A 17,716-nucleotide genomic window follows, 5' to 3' on the forward strand; every position below is an offset into this window, starting at 1 on the left:
GGACACATTTTCTAGATGAACAAATTTCATTTCTGAGCACAACTGTAAGCTATAGTCAGTTGGCAAACAGGCTGGCAAGGACTCATTTCAGCTTACTGGGTGGGAAAATGAAAATGCATGGACTCTACGCCCAAATATTAGAGTACACACTCACTTGAAAATGCAATGAGAAATCCAAATCAAAAATAATTTTCTCAAGAGTGCAGAAATAACAGAATGCAGAAATAAAACAATACCAATGTCAGTAAGTACTAATTATTCCATAAAGACAAATACAACCATTATGCTAAGGATTATGCAATGAGTATGCTTATAAATATATAATAAGTTTTAAATCCCTTAATAAAAAAAAACAAATTCAAAGAAGCAAAATTATATATCAAAATCATTTCTTATTTTCTCTAGATCAGCTTCTAGTACTGTGACTGAGGGAATAGTATATTGTGCCTCCATGGTCAGAGACATATTAGTTACTTGGTAGAAGCATTAGCTTACTATAATAAGTTAAATAATTAGTCTCATGAATAAAACTTGCAATTCAAATATCATCATTATTTTAAACACTAAATAGACTAGACGATTATAATCTTTTGGACAATTTTAACCTTTTATTAATAGTTTCATGAATAATAAAAGTCTAAAATGTGGACAGATTTAAGTCACTAAATGGCCTTCGCTATTGTTCACAGAATAAAATACTTAATTGATTAATGATCTTAGGGTGTCTATAGCCATCTAGTGAACAATCACTTCAATTACCACACCAGACACTTGACAACTGATAAGTTTTCATTATAGTTTAAATATACATGCCCACTTAGTGCTGTAGGCTGACCCAATTTCTTTTTTATGTTCTACTCAATACACTGAGAACAAATACAGATACAGATGGCATTTGTAGTGATTCACTTTTGAGTGTCTATAAACAATGTTTCCATATTCTCTGGAAACACAAACTTCCGTTATTCTTAAATAACTTTTCACACTGTAAGGTCTATCATACAATTTCTTAATCATTAATCCTCTACCACTGAGCAATTAAAAATCATGGGAGAGTTTCAGGATGAAAGATCACACCTGTGAAAAGACAATATTGATACCCATTTGACACAACTATTAGCACTTTTATTATAAACCTATTTTTAAAGTACAATTTGCAATTACTGAGTACTCAAGTAGCCATAATATATTTGATTACAGAAATTATTAGTTCATCAGAGCCAAACATGCATGATTCCAACAAAACTGAACACACAAAAAATAGGCTTAAAAAATTAAAGGAAGGGGGAACTTCAAGGACTCCCAGACTATGCATTAATCCATCTCCAAATGCAAATTTTTATTTTTGCAAAGGTATGCCATCAGGTTTCCTTCTAATTAATTTCTGCTCTAACCTTAATTTAAGGAATTTAAAAGCAAACTACTAATAAGTTCTTCAAGTTATTATTTTTTGTCCATTTCATCTTATCACCAAAAAAAAAACATTTAATAAGTTATGAAAGTATTCCAAAATCTCCTTAAAAGGACTCTCATTTTACACTTTATCCTACCTATTGTTATCCCTTTAATAACTAAGAGATGCTTGAAAATCACAGCCTTAACAGTACATATGAAAAATTCTAGCAAACACAAAGAGAGATTATCACATAGACTATTTCCATCTGCTATTGCTAATAATTACCACCAATACTTTAACAATCATTTTTATCTTAGCAAATAATTTGTGTACAGGACTTTGAATCTTCTAGAATATTTCCAGGGAGGAGTTGTATAATTATTATTTCTCATTAACCTCATATTAAAGACCTACTTCCCATAGGTGCAATATTCATCATGATTTACTGAAAGGAATAAGGGCGGAAGGGACAGAAACAAAGAATTCAAATCACATGATTATTTATACATTTGTCTGAAATTCTTTGTTTTTTAGTGAGTCGAGTAGGGGTTTTTAAATGATTTATTTAGTAAAAATTTGTTGTTGGGGCTGGAGATATGGCTCAAGCGGTAGCGCGCTCGCCTGGCATGCGTGCGGCCCGGGTTCGATCCTCAGCACCACATACAAACAAAGATGTTGTGTCCGCCAAAAAAAAACTAAAAAATAAATAAAATTTAAAAAAAATTTGTTGTTATATTTTTGTATAACAGAAAAACAAAAATTGAGCTTAAGCTCCCTATTAAAAATCTAGCTAAACCAAAATATTGCCCTTAAAATACAATGGATTAGGGGAGTGGGGGAGATTATTGGACAAATTTGGGGCTTATCATTATCAACAGTGCCCTTTTAAGCTTGTGGATTTCTGAGCCAATGCAGAAAATGTAACAACAGGGATTTCCCAACAGCAAGAGGCACTCTCCAAGGGAGTAAATTGTCAACTATTGCCTCTCATGAGAAACTTAAGAGTAACCTGATCCAATCTCCATAGTCAACCCATGTATTATCACCCAGTTGGGGCATAGTGAGTGCATTTCCAAATATAAAAATAAGATGGTATTCTATCAGAAGCCACTGGATACATATACAGAAATAAAATTTAAATAATTTTGAAGTAAACTTAGCCTAAGAAACTGAAAACATCCTTCTCTCACTTCAACTAGTCCCTAAAACATCTATATCTTTCTAATGTAAAAAAAGGTCTATGTCTTATGATGAATATCAAAAACGATGACCTTCTAGAACTAAGAGGCAGAATATAAAGCAGAACCACAGTCATGAAAGATGTTCTGATATGGAGGAGATAGACCTAATTCCATAAAAGATAATCAGAAAGACATGATTCAAATTCAAAATAGCTACTTGTTATCCTTTACCTCTTTGGGGTTTTAGCTTCCTCTGCAAAAGGGGACATTAATACCCATGTCAAAAGACTCTTAGTGGTTTTTATAAAACAATGCAAATAGGTTCTAACATATCACTGGCATTCAATAAAAGCTTTGCCCTTCCTTGCTGTGCCCTAAGCCAAGACAGTGCTGCCAACAAAAGAATGACTCTAAACATCCTGATGTTTGTTTCATAATAATTAGATATGCACTATCCAATAAAGTAGTACTAGTCACATGCAGCTATTTAAGTTCATTTTAATTATAATTAAATAAATCTAAAAATTCCAGTTCTTCAGTCAGTTAGTGCTACAGGTTTCATGGCTAGAGACAATTGTATTGGATAGTACAGATAGACAACGTTTCATTACCTTCAAATCCTACTGGATAGAGCTGATATAGACTCTAAAGCAGGGGTCAGAAAACTTTTTTTTTTTTTCTGAAAGTGCCAAACAGCAAATTATTTAGGCTTTGCTGACCATGCAAGATTCTATCTTTTTTTTAATTGGTTGTTCAAAACATTACAAAGCTCTTGATGTATCATATTTCATACATTAGATTCAAGTGGGTTATGAAATCCCATTTTTACCCCAAATACAGATTGCAGAATCACATCGGTTACACATCCACATTTTTACATAATGTCATATTAGTGACTGTTGTATTCTGCTACCTTTCCTATCCTCAACTACCCCCCTCCCCTCCCCTCCCATCTTCTCTCTCTACGCCATCTTCTGTAATTCATTTCTCTCCTTGTTTATTTTTCCATTCCCCTCACAACCTCTTATATGTAATTTTGTATAACAATGAGGGTCTCCTTCCATTTCCATGCAATATCCCTTTTCTCTCTCTTTCCCTCCCACCTCATGTCTCTGTTTAATGTTAATCTTTTCCTCCTGCTCTCCCTCCCTACTCTGTTCTTAGTTGCTCTCATTATATCAAAGAAGACATTTGGCATTTGTTTTTTAGGGATTGGCTAGCTTCACTTAGCATAATCTGCTCTAGTGCCATCCATTTCCCTGCAAATTCCATGATTTTGTCATTTTTTAGTGCTGCATAATACTCCATGGTGTATGCAGAAAAAGCATTTGACAAAGTACAGCATCTCTTTATGTTCAAAACATTAGAAAAACTAGGGATAACAGGAACTTACCTCAACATTGTAAAAGCTGTCTATGCTAAGCCTCAAGATTCTATCTTAACTACTCAACTCTGCTATTACCACATAAAAGCAGTCACCGATGATACATAAATGAATGATCTTGGCTCTGTTTCAATAAAATCTCATTTACAAAAATAGACGGCAGGCTAGATTTGGCCCAGCAGGGCATAGTTTGCCAAACCCTGCTCTAGAGTATTCCATGCCCAGACCCCAATACAAGCATTCTACCCAGAACCACTATCTACCACCTTTAAGAATGAGTGGTCTTGGCTGGGGACTTTGCTCAAGCGGTAGTGCGCTTGTCTGGCATGCGTGCGGCCCGGGTTCGATCCTCAGCACCACATACCAACAAAGATGTTGTGTCTGCCGAGAACTAAAAAAATAAAAAAATAAATATTAAAAATTCTCTCTCTCTCTCTCTCTCTCTCTCTCTCTCTCTCTCTCTCTCTCTCTCTCTTTCTCTCTCTCTCTCCTCTCTCACTCTCTCTTTAAAAAAAAAAAAGAATGAGTAGTCTTACATTCACTGACAGGAAATAGCAGTTTAATGGAGTCAAATGAATTTAATATTTACCATAACTATTCTTTTACAAATCAAAAATAATCATGTACATATTACTAAACAGATGAAGTTTATAGTGTTCATAAAGTCATAGTACCTAAAATGTGTTTGGTATCTGGTCTATCATTGTAAAGCAGATACTCTCCATCCACATAAAGCCAGCCTGACATACTCCTGGAATTCTGAATTTACACACCCAATTAACTGCCTACTTAATATGCCTGGAGATCTATTACTCATCTCAAAGGCAACACATACAAGATGGAACTCTTAATCATTTAGTAAAAGGCTACATTGGCTTTCCTCCTGACTCCCACCTTTCCCTCACAAATACCGATAGTTAAACTCGGTACCAAAAACTAGCTCCCTTATGTTTCCTCTTCAAAAAAGGCCTAACCTGACCAATCTAAACTAGTCATATAAACATTCTCTAGGCCACTGCCCTGTTTTAATTATCTGCAGAGCATTTACTTCTGTCCTAATATCTTAGTTTTTTAATGTTTGTGTATTCATTTAATTACTGTTTGTTTAACCAAAGTATCTTCTTCATAATCGCCCAGGCCTCAAAAACATGTCTCCCTGCCCCCATCATCCTAGGAAGAATACAAGCTTTGCAATAACAGAGACCTATATTCTTGCTTAATTCTCTATCCCCAGTGACTAGAACAAAGTTTGGCACATAGATGTTCAATAATTACCCCCCACCCATGAATGAATAAATTTTTATTTAAATGCCTATGTCTTAAACTTTTTCTAAAAAGTGGGTATTTAAATCTAGATAACTAGGGAGCAAACTTGTCTCTCCCACACTACAAAATATATAGTTAAAAATACTCTAATATTTAGAGATGTGAATATGATTACGTGATTTACCTCTCTTCCTTTGTATGTCACCAAGGCAGCCAGTGGTTTGGCGTAAAATCTGCTGTAGGAAAATCCCAGGCAACCGTACATACTGTTCGCTGTGAGCTTCAAAGCCTTCTGTTGAATGTCATACTGCAGGCCACACAAGGACGAAAGACAAACAACAATATTTGCAGATGCTTAAGAATTACATTAGGTATCTTTCTAGATCACCAATGAGAAAAAGAACCCCTCAATATCCCTGAAATAAAAAGAGCCCTTAAAATACTCTGTCTTCCAAGGTCTATGATGCCCTAACCTCCTGGAAGCAAGCATATATAGACTCCAAAGTTTCCAGAATTCAGAAAGATCTTGCACAGATACATCCATTGCAGATAGAAGTACCTCCTATTCTGAGGCAGTCTAGTGTTTTTGAATGGCAACTTACCCACAAATAAAATAAGCACATGTGCTTGCCCATAGCATCTTGAGTGTTTGTACTATTATATACTATTCCTAAATAATCAAATTGTAAAAGCTGAAATTTTCATTCATACGTCTCTTAGTGAAAAAATATACCTGAAGAACAAGATCTGGGTTTAAATCTTGCTGTTTCATTAGCTGTTTGACTTGTTTTCTCCGTTCTACCAGTTTCCGGATTTCTCTGGGCAAAATGCCCATTTCTAAGCTTGGATCTGGCAACTCAGGGATCTGTTCTTGTTCTCCATCCTGATAAACACACAACAGAAATTTTCAGAGAGTAAAACTTCAGTAAAATAAAATTCTAAAATAATATTTGGTAGGCACTTTACCCCATGATCACATCTTTAAAAGCTTCTTTCTTATATGAGTAAAGATTAACGTTCCCTAAGAAAGAGTTGAACAGATTGCAGACCATGGCCCTTCCCACTACCACCTTCCTCCCACCCGTGTTCTATCAGCCTGTCATTCCCAATATCTCCCACCCCTGTAGTTACTCACAAATTTTGATTTCATTTAAAGGGATGGGTTTTTACACATGCTACCATCCTCTTCAACAAGATTGAGGAGCAACATGTTTGGGGAAATTGCTTTTAAAATACAAACGCTCAGACAGACTTCTAGGATTTTAAAAAAATAATCAGCAGCTAAACTACCATTTTAAAGCATTTGTACGACCAAACAAAATGCTATAGAAATTTAAAACTATGGAGAATCATAACAATTATTGTAAATGTTTTAGACTAAAAATAAAAAGCTAAATACTAAACTAGCAAATTTCTTTTAAGAATTTGAAGCACATTTAAATAGGCCATGACATTTCTAAAAATTAATACAAATATATTCCTTAGCACTGATGTTATACTTTTTACCTATAAATTGCTTTACAATTGGCAGAAGAATAGCAACATTTTCAAAAAGCAACCAGCAGTCTTCTTATATTAAAATTTACAGCAGGAAAAAGCAGGGAAAGAATTAGACCATTTTTCTCAAGTCTCCATTAATTCTATTAACAGGCTACAAAGAAAAGCCAGATGCATTTGCCCTTTCAAAGGTACAAAATTTAAAATAAACCTCTTAGCTTAAAGTATGTCAAGTCAATGCCATTTGATAAGCCAGCCTTTACAAAGTATCTAATTTTATAAAGATCAATATCTGTAAATGAACACTCTTAGAAAAGTAACAGGGACCTATTGTTTTCCAATATAGCACATGATGATAGCAGACCTATTAAAAAGATCTTGCTACACATTCCAATTTATTTACAGCAACTATGAAAGTCAAATGAAAAGTAAACTTGAAACAATCTGGAGTCAAAAAATTTGCAATCCACTCCCAGCTTCACCATCACTACCTATGTGACACTAACTGATCTGAAGATAAAATATAGTACATGAAAATGATACAGAATCCATTAATAGCTACATGTATACTTCTTAGGTGACTTCTAAAGTCCTTCTACTCTGAAAGGATTCTGTTATATATCCAAAATCCAAATTCAAAAGCTCAAATAAACAAAACACTGCTGGTCAGCAGTTGGGGAAAAGGGCTGGATAATGATAATTACCACGTGCTGGTACAGTAGTAGGACAAAGCCCAAAGAACATTAATCAAAGTCAGTCACTATTTGGGAGGTTGTCTACCCAATACCACCTCTGTAAGATTATCCTCTAGTTCCATAGAAAGATTCATCTTTAACAGCCAGATTTGTACTCTGTGAACCCACTCCTGCGGTCACAAGTGATAGGACCAGAGGTGCTCACTGACCTAGGCAAGCCTATTAGATTCTCTTTTTTGGGAATATGGAATTGGAAATGAAAAAACAGCTCCTGGGCAGGTGGCTGGAACTAAAAAACATGTAAATTAAGAAGCTAGAGGGCAAATAGGCATCTTCTGCTATGAAAAAAGAGAAGGAAGGAAGGAAAGGAGGACAAAGGAAAGAAGGAAGGAAAGCAAACAGGAGGTATAAAAGAAAAAATAGAAGTATCAATACATGTTACAACACAGATGGACCTTGAAAATAATGTGCAAAGTAAGATACAAAAGACCACATGTTGTATGATTCCATTCATATGAAATGTCCAGAATACACAAATCTATATAGGCAGGAAGATTAGTGATTCCCTAGAGCTGGGAGGAATGGGGGGAGGGATATGATAGTAAAATGTTTCCTTGGGAAATAATAAAAATGTCCTAAAGATGAACATAGTAATGATTACAAACTGAATAATCTAAACGCCAGGACTGCTATGTGGATTGTAATGTGTGTGAATTATACCTCAATAACACTACTTTTAAAAAGATACTGAACCAGTTTATCTCTTTCTGGACAACCTCTCTTTTTGATAACTAAGGACATAATTAATATATCCTTTAAGAAGAAATACTACAGGGACTGGGGTTGTGGCTCAGTGGTAGAGTGCTTGCCTAGCATGCGTGAGGCACTGGGTTTGATCCCTGGCACCACATAAAAATAAAGGCATAAAGAAGAAAAAGAAAAACTACAACACTAACTCCTTTGGTTCTCCTCCTCCTTTAAGCAATACTTTTAATCCTAATTTCAAGAGACCCCAGTTAAATACAAACCTCTGTAACTTTCTGTGTCTCTGAAGCAACGCTTTGCACTGTTGTAAAACAAATGTTAAATTCCTGAATGATGGAAGGGTATAAACTGTTGAAGTCCAGCAGCAAAATAAACTTATCATAAAAACCTGAAATAAAAAGGTCACATAATGTCAAAAAAGTCTAAAGAAAAACACTGTCAAAACATATTAGAAGTACTCTATTAAAAAGTGTAATAGAAACCATTTACTCTCCAGCACTATAAAGCAGACAAAAGAGACAGAAGTGGACTATCACACCATAAAATGATTGGATTAGAGTGAAAGCCCAGATCACAAAAGATTGATGAAAACATTCTGTCTCCCCATGAAACCAGCTTGAACCAGTCCTTCCCCAACAGTCCCCAAATATACCATTATTATGGGAAAACACCACTCAGGGCCAATTATTTTGGAGAGAGATCATATCTACTTCCAAAAGAATGTTGCTAAATTCTCCCTCAAGCAAGCATTCCTTCCCACCCAACACCAGGGGCTGGAGATGTGGCTCAAGCGGTAGTGCACTCGCCTGGCATGCACAGGGCGCTGGGTTGGATCCTCAGCACCACATAAAAATAAAAGATGTTGTGTCCACCGAAAACTAAAAAATAAATATTAAAAATTCTCTCTCTTAAAAAAAAAAAAACCACCAGAAAGTGTGTGGATATCCACTCCCAGCTTCACCATCATTATATATATATATATATATATATATATATATATATATATATATATATATATTTACAAACACACCTTCAAACAATAAAATGGGTAGCCCATTTACCTGTACATGAACTGTGCTGAAAACCAGATAAGAAATATTTATATGAATGTCAGTAGTGGAACGATCCACCCTTTTTGCTTACAAAAGGTGAACAGAAAGCTACTATATTTCTCTAGGACATTTACAAAGAGTTTCCTTCACTTTGAGAAGAAACTGAATAAAAATAATAAATGTCCAGTATTAAGACAATAACCATAAACATATATTATTGACAGCTTACCCTGTGTCAAACAATTCTATTTATTCCTTAAATCCCTCTATAGTAGATTATTCTTATATCCATTTTACAGAAGAAGAAAACGAGTCTTATAGATGTTCAACAGGCAACACAAGATCACATAGTCAGCATTCAAGTCCAAATGTAACACCAAAGTATTACTGTTCCATGTGACTCCAACCAATAATACATCCAATTTTGTCAAAAATGTCTCCTACTCAAGAGTGAATTACTTGATAAAATTCACATTATGTCCAACAATGTGAATATGTGTAACACTGCTATTGAACTGTACACTTAAAAATGGTCAAAACGGCTTAAAAATAAGATCCTTTCTAGCTCTACCACAAAACACTATCTTTGCCACTCTTGACAAGGAAAAGTTATTCTCCTGTTAAAATTCGATTTTGTGGCTATTATCTGTATTTAACTCTGTTGGCCAAATGAATTGGTCCTAGCATACTGGCAGAGGCAGAACCTACCCTCACAGAATGGAGGGAAGAAGGGAGAGGTACTCCCATTGCAGGACACATAGCTTCTACACCTGACCAGGGGTTGGCAAAGCATGCAGAAACCAAACACAGCTAACTGCCTATTTCTGTATCATTAATAAGCTAAGAAACATTTTTAAGTGGTTAGAAAAAGTTAAAAAAAAAAAAACAGTATTTCAAGATATGTAAAAATTATATAAATAAAAATTATATTAGAATAGCAGAAAAATCCACATTAATTCCATATTAGCTGACTGGCAAACAAGATTTGCACAACATACAAGATAAAAATAAGATCATTATGATCTTATTTTTATCTACTTGCTGACTTCTAAGATCCAATACAGGTCTAGCTATACCTGAAAAAAAACCCTTAACGCCCAGAGTAAACCAATCCAAGGTCTCATCTTACCAACTTTGGGGTCCAAAACCAAGCCTCCAGCATAAGCTGCTTTCTTCCGCCCTTTCTTGTATTTATTGGTATCTCCATCAATTTCTTCATCTTCATCTCTCTAATGTCAAATGAAAGATAACTTAATCAGCCAGCAATTAATTACTTAATTAGGAAGTCTTACCATTCTCTCTTTTTCAATAATAGTACTTAGTTTTAACCAACATTATTTTTAGTTAGTGGTCCTACCTATGGGAAAATGCAATTATTGTAATATGTTCATGAATCAAAATGAATGCCAAGCATGGTAGTTTCCTAAGCAATGCTATATCTCAGAATCTATGCAAGTTCTATTTTAAATATTTCTGAACTCATAGAAAGTTCATATTTTTAATTCATGATTATTAAAAATACAACTTTTCATATTATACAGAATTTGTAATTGTAAACGGGTCCTATTAAATTCATCACTCTAATATTCATGATGTAAAAAAAAAACTACAGTATTTCACATAGGTATTATTGTTCTCTCTCTCTTTTTTTTTTTGGAGGAGGGTAGGTGGTACCAGGGATTGAACTCAGGAGCACTCAACCACTGAGCCACACCCCCAGCCCTATTTTGTATTTTATTTAGAGACAGGGTCTCACTGAGTTGCTTAGTGCCTTGCCAATGCTGTCAAAGGCTGTCTTTGAATTCATGATTCTCCTGTCTCAGCCTCCTGAGCCACTGGGATTATAGGCATGCACCAATACACCCCAGCTTTTTTTTTAGATGGGATTTTGCTACGCTGCCTAGGGTGACTTCAAATGCCTAAGTTCAAGTGAATTCTCCTGTGTCCTCCCAAGTAGCACAGGGACTATAGGCACATGCCACGATGCCTGGCTCACTCTCATTGTTAATATGGACACTTTAAAATAACTATGTCCACATAATGAAAATCCATTCCTGTGTAGTTTACTAATGGCCCACATTTAATGCTTCTGGATAAATTAAATAGTTCTAAATTAATATTCACTATTAATTTTGGTAAGGTTCATAAAACAAGCAAATACAAGAACTTTAATCACACTTTTTTTTAAAGAGAGAGTGAGAGTGAGAGAGGATTTTAATATTTATTTTTTAGTTTTCGGCGGACACAACATTTCTGTTTGTATGTGGTACTGAGGATCGAACCCGGGCTGCATGCATGCCAGGCAAGCGTGCTATCACTTGAGCCACATCCCCAGCCACCTTAATCACACTTTCAACATTAAATTTCCATTCTGTATCATTTACCATCAATAGATAGAACAGTAGCTAAAGTTTTAGCCCCAATATGATGGAGGCCACTTCAGAAACCTGATTGTAGTGTTCATAATCATACTAGTTCAAACCGAGTATCCCCAATCTGAAAATCTAAAATCTGAAGTGCTCAAAAATATGAAACAGGGGCTGGGGTTGTGGCTCAGTGGTGGAGCGCTTGCCTCGCACGTGAGAGATCCTGGGTTCGATCATCAGCACCATATAAAAATAAACAAAATAAAGATATTGTGTCAATGTATAACTAAAATATATATTTAAAAAAATATGAAGCATTTTGAGTACCAACATGATGCCTTATTCAAGTACAAAATCCCCACTTCATGTAACAGGGTACAGTCAAAACACAGGTACACTAAAAATCTGGTATAAAATTACTACAGGATGTTATATAAGGCATAAAACAATTTTGTGTTTAGACTTCAATCACATCCCCAAGATACCTCATTACAAAAATGCAAATATTCCAAAATCTGGAAAAAAATCAAAATATGAAACGCTTCCCGTTTCAAACATTTTAGATTACAGATATTAAACCTGTACAGAAAAAATGCAACATAAAAATAAAAGCTCACTGGTTTAAGGAAATTAAAGGTTTAATTGACATTAAGCTTTGGATAGTGGTTAAGTGACAAAACATTTTCCATGTGTAGGTATCTACCAAAAAGGTCTAATTCCACCTTTAAGAATTTCATATTTCACAAATAATTTTTTCTGTACAGAAAAAAAGTAGAGAAGGAAACCACACAAACCCACTGGAACAAACTTGACATGATTTCCAGTACACAGGGGATTATTCTAGAGGCAGATGTTATTGCAGCAATTTTTTTAAAAAAGCTATCTAGGTAATTAAAAAGGAGGAATAAGAAAAGCAAAATACTACGTAATTTTGGACCCACCATTTTTTGCTGAGGCTTTCTGAAAATATGCTTGTCAGGCACGATATAGTTGTTTTTGTAAAATGCATGAAGCAACAAGAACTCATTACGCTCAGATCGTCCACCCATCAGTGTCCTGGACTATTAAATAGAAATTCTTTTTACAATTTGAGCTCCAAATCACAACAAACAAAAACAACTTTGAGTTAGTTAATTTTAATTTTATCAAGATACCTCCTTCAAAACTACTACTAAAATAAAGGCTGCTTTTTTGTGGGGGAAAGTAGTAAATTATTTCTAACATTTTCTTTAAGTATTATAAAAGAGACAGCTTAAATTATTAACAACTTGGCTATTTCCTTACTCCCAAAAGGACCATTCCACCAGACACATCCAGATGTTAGAGAGATGATCCTTATGTTCACCCAAATTTCAGCACACTACACCTGGCATTCCTCCCCTTCTCCCAACCAGTTTTTCCTTTTACAAAAGATGCCCAGCTTTCAGAATCCAAGTTACTCATTTTATAAGCATGCATTTAGACTCATAATCATATAACAACTACCCCAAGCAAGCACTGAATCCAACAGGAAATGCTCTTTCCCCCTTTCTAAGTTAGGTTTACCATAATGTTTCCAGCGATGTTAGTGATCTGCAGTGCTAATGGAAGAACATTTAGCTCACACATGATCTGCAAAATGAACCTGGCATCTTTCCAGGTGTGTTCCAACAGGTACAACAGATGAGAAGATTCACTGTACAGAAAAGTAAGAATGAAACAGAATCAAGTAATTAAAAGAAACAATAACTATAATCAGAACTTCATAAAATCTTCCAAGGAATTTTTGGTGTAAGTAACTTCAGAGCAACAGCACCTTGCCTTTGGAAACAATTTAAAAGAAGGTCGGTATATAATTAGGAATTCATTTATACCACTGATCCCAGTGCCCTTCTCTAAGCACAAAAAAATTCCACAAAAAAATTCATATGTGTTAATAACTGCATACCTGAAAATCACTGAATCCTTTCATTCATTCTATGAAACAAGCATATATTGCATGTTTACTATGCACTAGGCACTGGCTATACCCAAAATGGACAGGAAGTCCTATCCTCGTGGAGTTTAAATCCTCATGGGGAAGACAAGAGTTTAAAAAATAAAAATAAATTAAATATGTAGTATATTATATAATGCAAAGTGTTAAAGAGAAAAAGTTAAGCCCCAAAGACAGTATAAAATATCAAGAACAGAGATTGAACTTTTAGTTAGAGAACCAGAGAAAACTTCATTGAAAATAAAGACCTGGAAGTGGTGAACAAGTGTTATGATTTAGACCTGAAATGACCCCCAAAAGCTCATGTGTTGAAAGCTTAGTCCCCAGTACAGTACTGTTCAGAGGTGGGGCCTTTGGGAGGTAGCTGGATTATAACGATAATAGCATGATTCATCCATGATGGGTTTGGGAGGTGGCAGAAACATTTTAAGAAGTGGTCCTAGTGGGGGGATGCCCTTGAGGGTATACTTCTCTTTCTCTTTCACTCTCTCCTCCCCATGTGTTCCCCACCATGTTCTGCATTTAGACTCATTATCATATAACAACTACCCCAAGCAAGCACTGAATCCAACAGTGCTTAAACGCACAAGCCTAAATGCAACAACAGAGTCAACCAACTACAGATGAAACCTCTAAAATTGTGAGCCAAAATAAATCTTCCCTTGAGTTGCTCTTCTCAGGAAATTTTGTTACAGCATAGAAAGCTGACTAACACAGGAGCAAGCCTTATGGAAAGGTATCTGAGGGAAGAGCAATCCAGGTAGTCAGAAGAGCATTCCAATGCTCTGAGCTGGTTATAGACAGTGCCTAGTGCACAGTAAACATGCAATATATGCTTACTTCATATATGGTAGTTTCAGGACCTGGAAGTACATAAATATGGCTGAATGAGAGAGAATGATAGTGAGAGCAGAAGACAGTCAACAGCATAGAGATACAGTGCATAGGACCTCATAAGCCAAAATAAAATCCAGTTTTACTCCAAATGAACAGTCAATGGGAGATTTTGAGCTGACTTTAATTTCAGCAGGATAACCTTGATCCTGGATTAAAAATAAACCACGAAGGAGCAAGAGCAAAACCAAGGAGACTGGCAATATAAGACCCAGTGCTACAGTTTGAATATGGTTTATCGCTCTGAAACTCATGTTGGAATTTAATCCCCACTGTGAAATATTATGAAGGTAGAAACTTAAATACTAAAGTATTTAAAGTGGGGGCTTTGAGCCCCAGTGATTGAATGCAGGTAGCTTTATAAGAAGAGAAAAAAGAAAGCTAAGGATACACACATTCACTCTCTGCCTCTCACCAGGTGATACACTGTACCACCTCAGGTCTCTGACAATAAGAGGATCATCATTAGATGCAGCTCCTCAAGCTTAGACCTTCAGAACCATAAGTCAAAATAAATCTCCTTTCTTTATAATTTTCCCAGTCTGTGGTACTGCATTATAAACAACAGAAAACAGACTAAGACAGCTTCAATTCAGGGGGAAGGGGATGGTGGCCTAAACCAGGGTAGGGTCAATGGAGGTGAAAAGATGTTGTCAGATCTAGATATATTTAGAAGAGCTGATAGAATTACCTAATGGATCTACTGTAGGATATCAGAGAGAGGAACCAAGGAAGCCTCAGAGGTTTAGGGGAGAAGATGACTGAAGGCTTACAATGGTAATGAAAAAATACAGGTATCATTAATTTAGTAAGGGAAGACTACAGATAGACAATGGGAGAAGATCAGAGCTCAGTTCTGAACAAACTAAAGGTTCATATTAAACATCAAGTGAATACATGAATCTGAAATGTAGGGGAAAATTCAAAACTGAATAAACACAGAGAGGAGCATCAGCCCCCATATGGTATTTAAATTTTCAAGACAATGAGATTACTTGGAGAGGATACAAAGTCAAAAGAGAGCAGTAGTCCAAGAACTCTGGAGAAACAGGTAGGAAAACATGAAAAAATAGCTAGAGAAGTAGCAGAAACCTTACTTTAAAAACAAGCAAGTAATATCTCTAAATGGCTTAGTGATTGCTCAGTTTTTTTGTATTTACAAAATATCTCATTAATTATGTGAAAGAATGGGGCTGGGGTTGTGGCTCAGTGGCAGAGCACTTGCCTAGCATGTGTGAGGCACTGGGTTCGATCCTCAGCACCACATGTAAATAAATAAATAAATAATAAAGGTACATCAACAACTAAAAAATATTTAAAAATTAAGTGAAAGAAGTGTCAAACTCTAAATTCATATCAATTTCCAAATTACCAATAGGAAACATCAAGGTAGTGTTAAAAAATGTGAAGGAGATGGACATAAACAGATCAAATTAGAATAATTCAAGAAGTAAACTAGTTCAAATTATGAAGTAATGGACACGGTGGTGATGACATAAAGACAATGTTCTGTTCCATGGTACCATGGCACAGGTCCCTATAGCTTAAGGATAGTAGTGGCATCCTTCTATTGCTAATTTCAAGATAGACAGATTCTAAAGAATCTGGGATCATACCTGTACATATTTTGTACATTTTCCATTGGAATTGCAACCCTTTCCATTTTCAGAATCTGTTGAACAAGTTCAGACAAATGGTAGCTTTTGAAATGAATCAATTCCTTTGCTGAAATTTCCACATCACAGATCATTCGGCCACAGGTAGCATTTCTTTCAGCAAATCCACTCCGGCCCTACAAAGATGAGGACAAAAAGCAAGTCCCATGAATATTCCATGCTATCCTACTTTGAGGTTGACCTCAAAATTTGCAAAAATAAAATTCTCATTCTTCCATTTATCAATGAAAATTTTTGAACATTTACCATGTATCTGATTGACACTATTCTAAGGATATGGCAGTGAACAAAGTAAAAAAAAAAAAAAAAACAAACAAAAAACTAAGAATCCTGAGTTTATTTTTATTGTATATATTAAATGAATAACATAAATAAGAAAGTATATAGTTTTAGGAGTTAATAAGTTTCTGGCAAAGGGGAAAAGTAGAGTTGGGTAGGAGGGATAAGGAATTTGGGGGGACTATACCTACAGGTATAGACTGGTTGGGGTATACCTCACTGAGAAGATTCCATATTCAGAAAAGTCTGAAGGGAGTATGAAGGGAAAAAGGGGTGAGATAAGCAAATGTTTACAATAAGTAATAATAACTTCTTCACCTTAAAGATATGAACAGAAAAAGAAGAGTAAGAGTCCCAACTCTGATAGCAGAGAGCAGCAGCAGAATCCTCAAGAGATCATTATAAAAGGGACAGATTCCTAAGTTCTCTGATGAGATAGCATGCTGATTTTATTTGTAAGCTTTAGGTAAAATAAGACTTCAATCTCTGAACAGTATCAGGGTTAGGAAGAAGGTGCTTCATACAAAGACGACCAAAACCTCTCCACATGTGAAGCAAGCAAGCAGAATAAAAAGTACATAGGCTTTAAAAGAGTCAGACTGATCTGGGTTCAAATCTCAGTTCTTCCCCTACTAGACCTGTGTGAATGTCTACAAAATGAAATTGAAGTTGCTATGAGAGGCTAACTACATGAGAAAGCACATAGCTCACTGCTTTCTTATATTTCACATTAGCTCCCTTCCATTCATTCTTCCCATCTTCCTGAATGATAATACTCAATGAATTCTGAACCCTGCAACCCTACCCTAAGGCTTATCACTTTAGGAATGCTGAAGTAAAAGTAATATGTATGTGCTGTCTTTCTTTACTATTTCTAGATTCCAATCATTGATTTAAAAAATGACCAGTGGCTTTTTCAAGTAAAATGCTGGATTCCAAGGAAAAGACATTTGGTACCAAAGTTAAAATGTATTGAAGTTCCTATAAGACAATCAATTCCTATTCAAAAAAGTATAGTACTTTCTTGGTAAGTACCCAATAAAAAAATGGCAAATAAAAGAAATAAGATTTTCAAAACTACCATTACCCCAAGCTTCGGCATGGTGGATCGCTTCAGACGACCTATCTTGGACCAGTGAGGAACTTTGCACACATTAATTCGCTGCAGTAGCACTTCCAGTTCAATCCCATAAATATTATGACCCTAGGCAGAAAAAGGAGGCAGCCAATAACATTATAACAAATGCAAATTAGATGATTTACCTTCAAACACACAGAATTTCTTTGCCC

The 17,716-nt window shown here is 35.4% G+C and overlaps 1 protein-coding gene and 1 non-coding gene across 2 annotated transcripts in view; both read right to left on the reverse strand.

Moving 5' to 3' along the window:
• Window positions 1–4,262: 4,262 nt before the first annotated feature.
• The window catches only part of LOC144250958 (DNA polymerase alpha catalytic subunit-like), a 94,926-nt gene continuing 81,472 nt past the window's right edge, over window positions 4,263–17,716 (reverse strand). Inside the window, 9 exon segments of the mRNA XM_077794117.1 lie at window positions 4,263–4,352; window positions 5,412–5,534; window positions 5,961–6,110; window positions 8,448–8,572; window positions 10,366–10,465; window positions 12,544–12,663; window positions 13,148–13,277; window positions 16,088–16,263; window positions 17,514–17,630. Of these exon segments, the coding sequence (XP_077650243.1) occupies window positions 4,263–4,352; window positions 5,412–5,534; window positions 5,961–6,110; window positions 8,448–8,572; window positions 10,366–10,465; window positions 12,544–12,663; window positions 13,148–13,277; window positions 16,088–16,263; window positions 17,514–17,630 (1,131 nt within the window).
• On the reverse strand, window positions 9,290–9,422 carry LOC144251212 (small Cajal body-specific RNA 24). Its single transcript, XR_013342644.1, has one exon.

The sequence above is a fragment of the Urocitellus parryii genome, chromosome Y, assembly GCF_045843805.1.
Source record: "Urocitellus parryii isolate mUroPar1 chromosome Y, mUroPar1.hap1, whole genome shotgun sequence".
Lineage (NCBI taxonomy): Eukaryota > Metazoa > Chordata > Mammalia > Rodentia > Sciuridae > Urocitellus > Urocitellus parryii.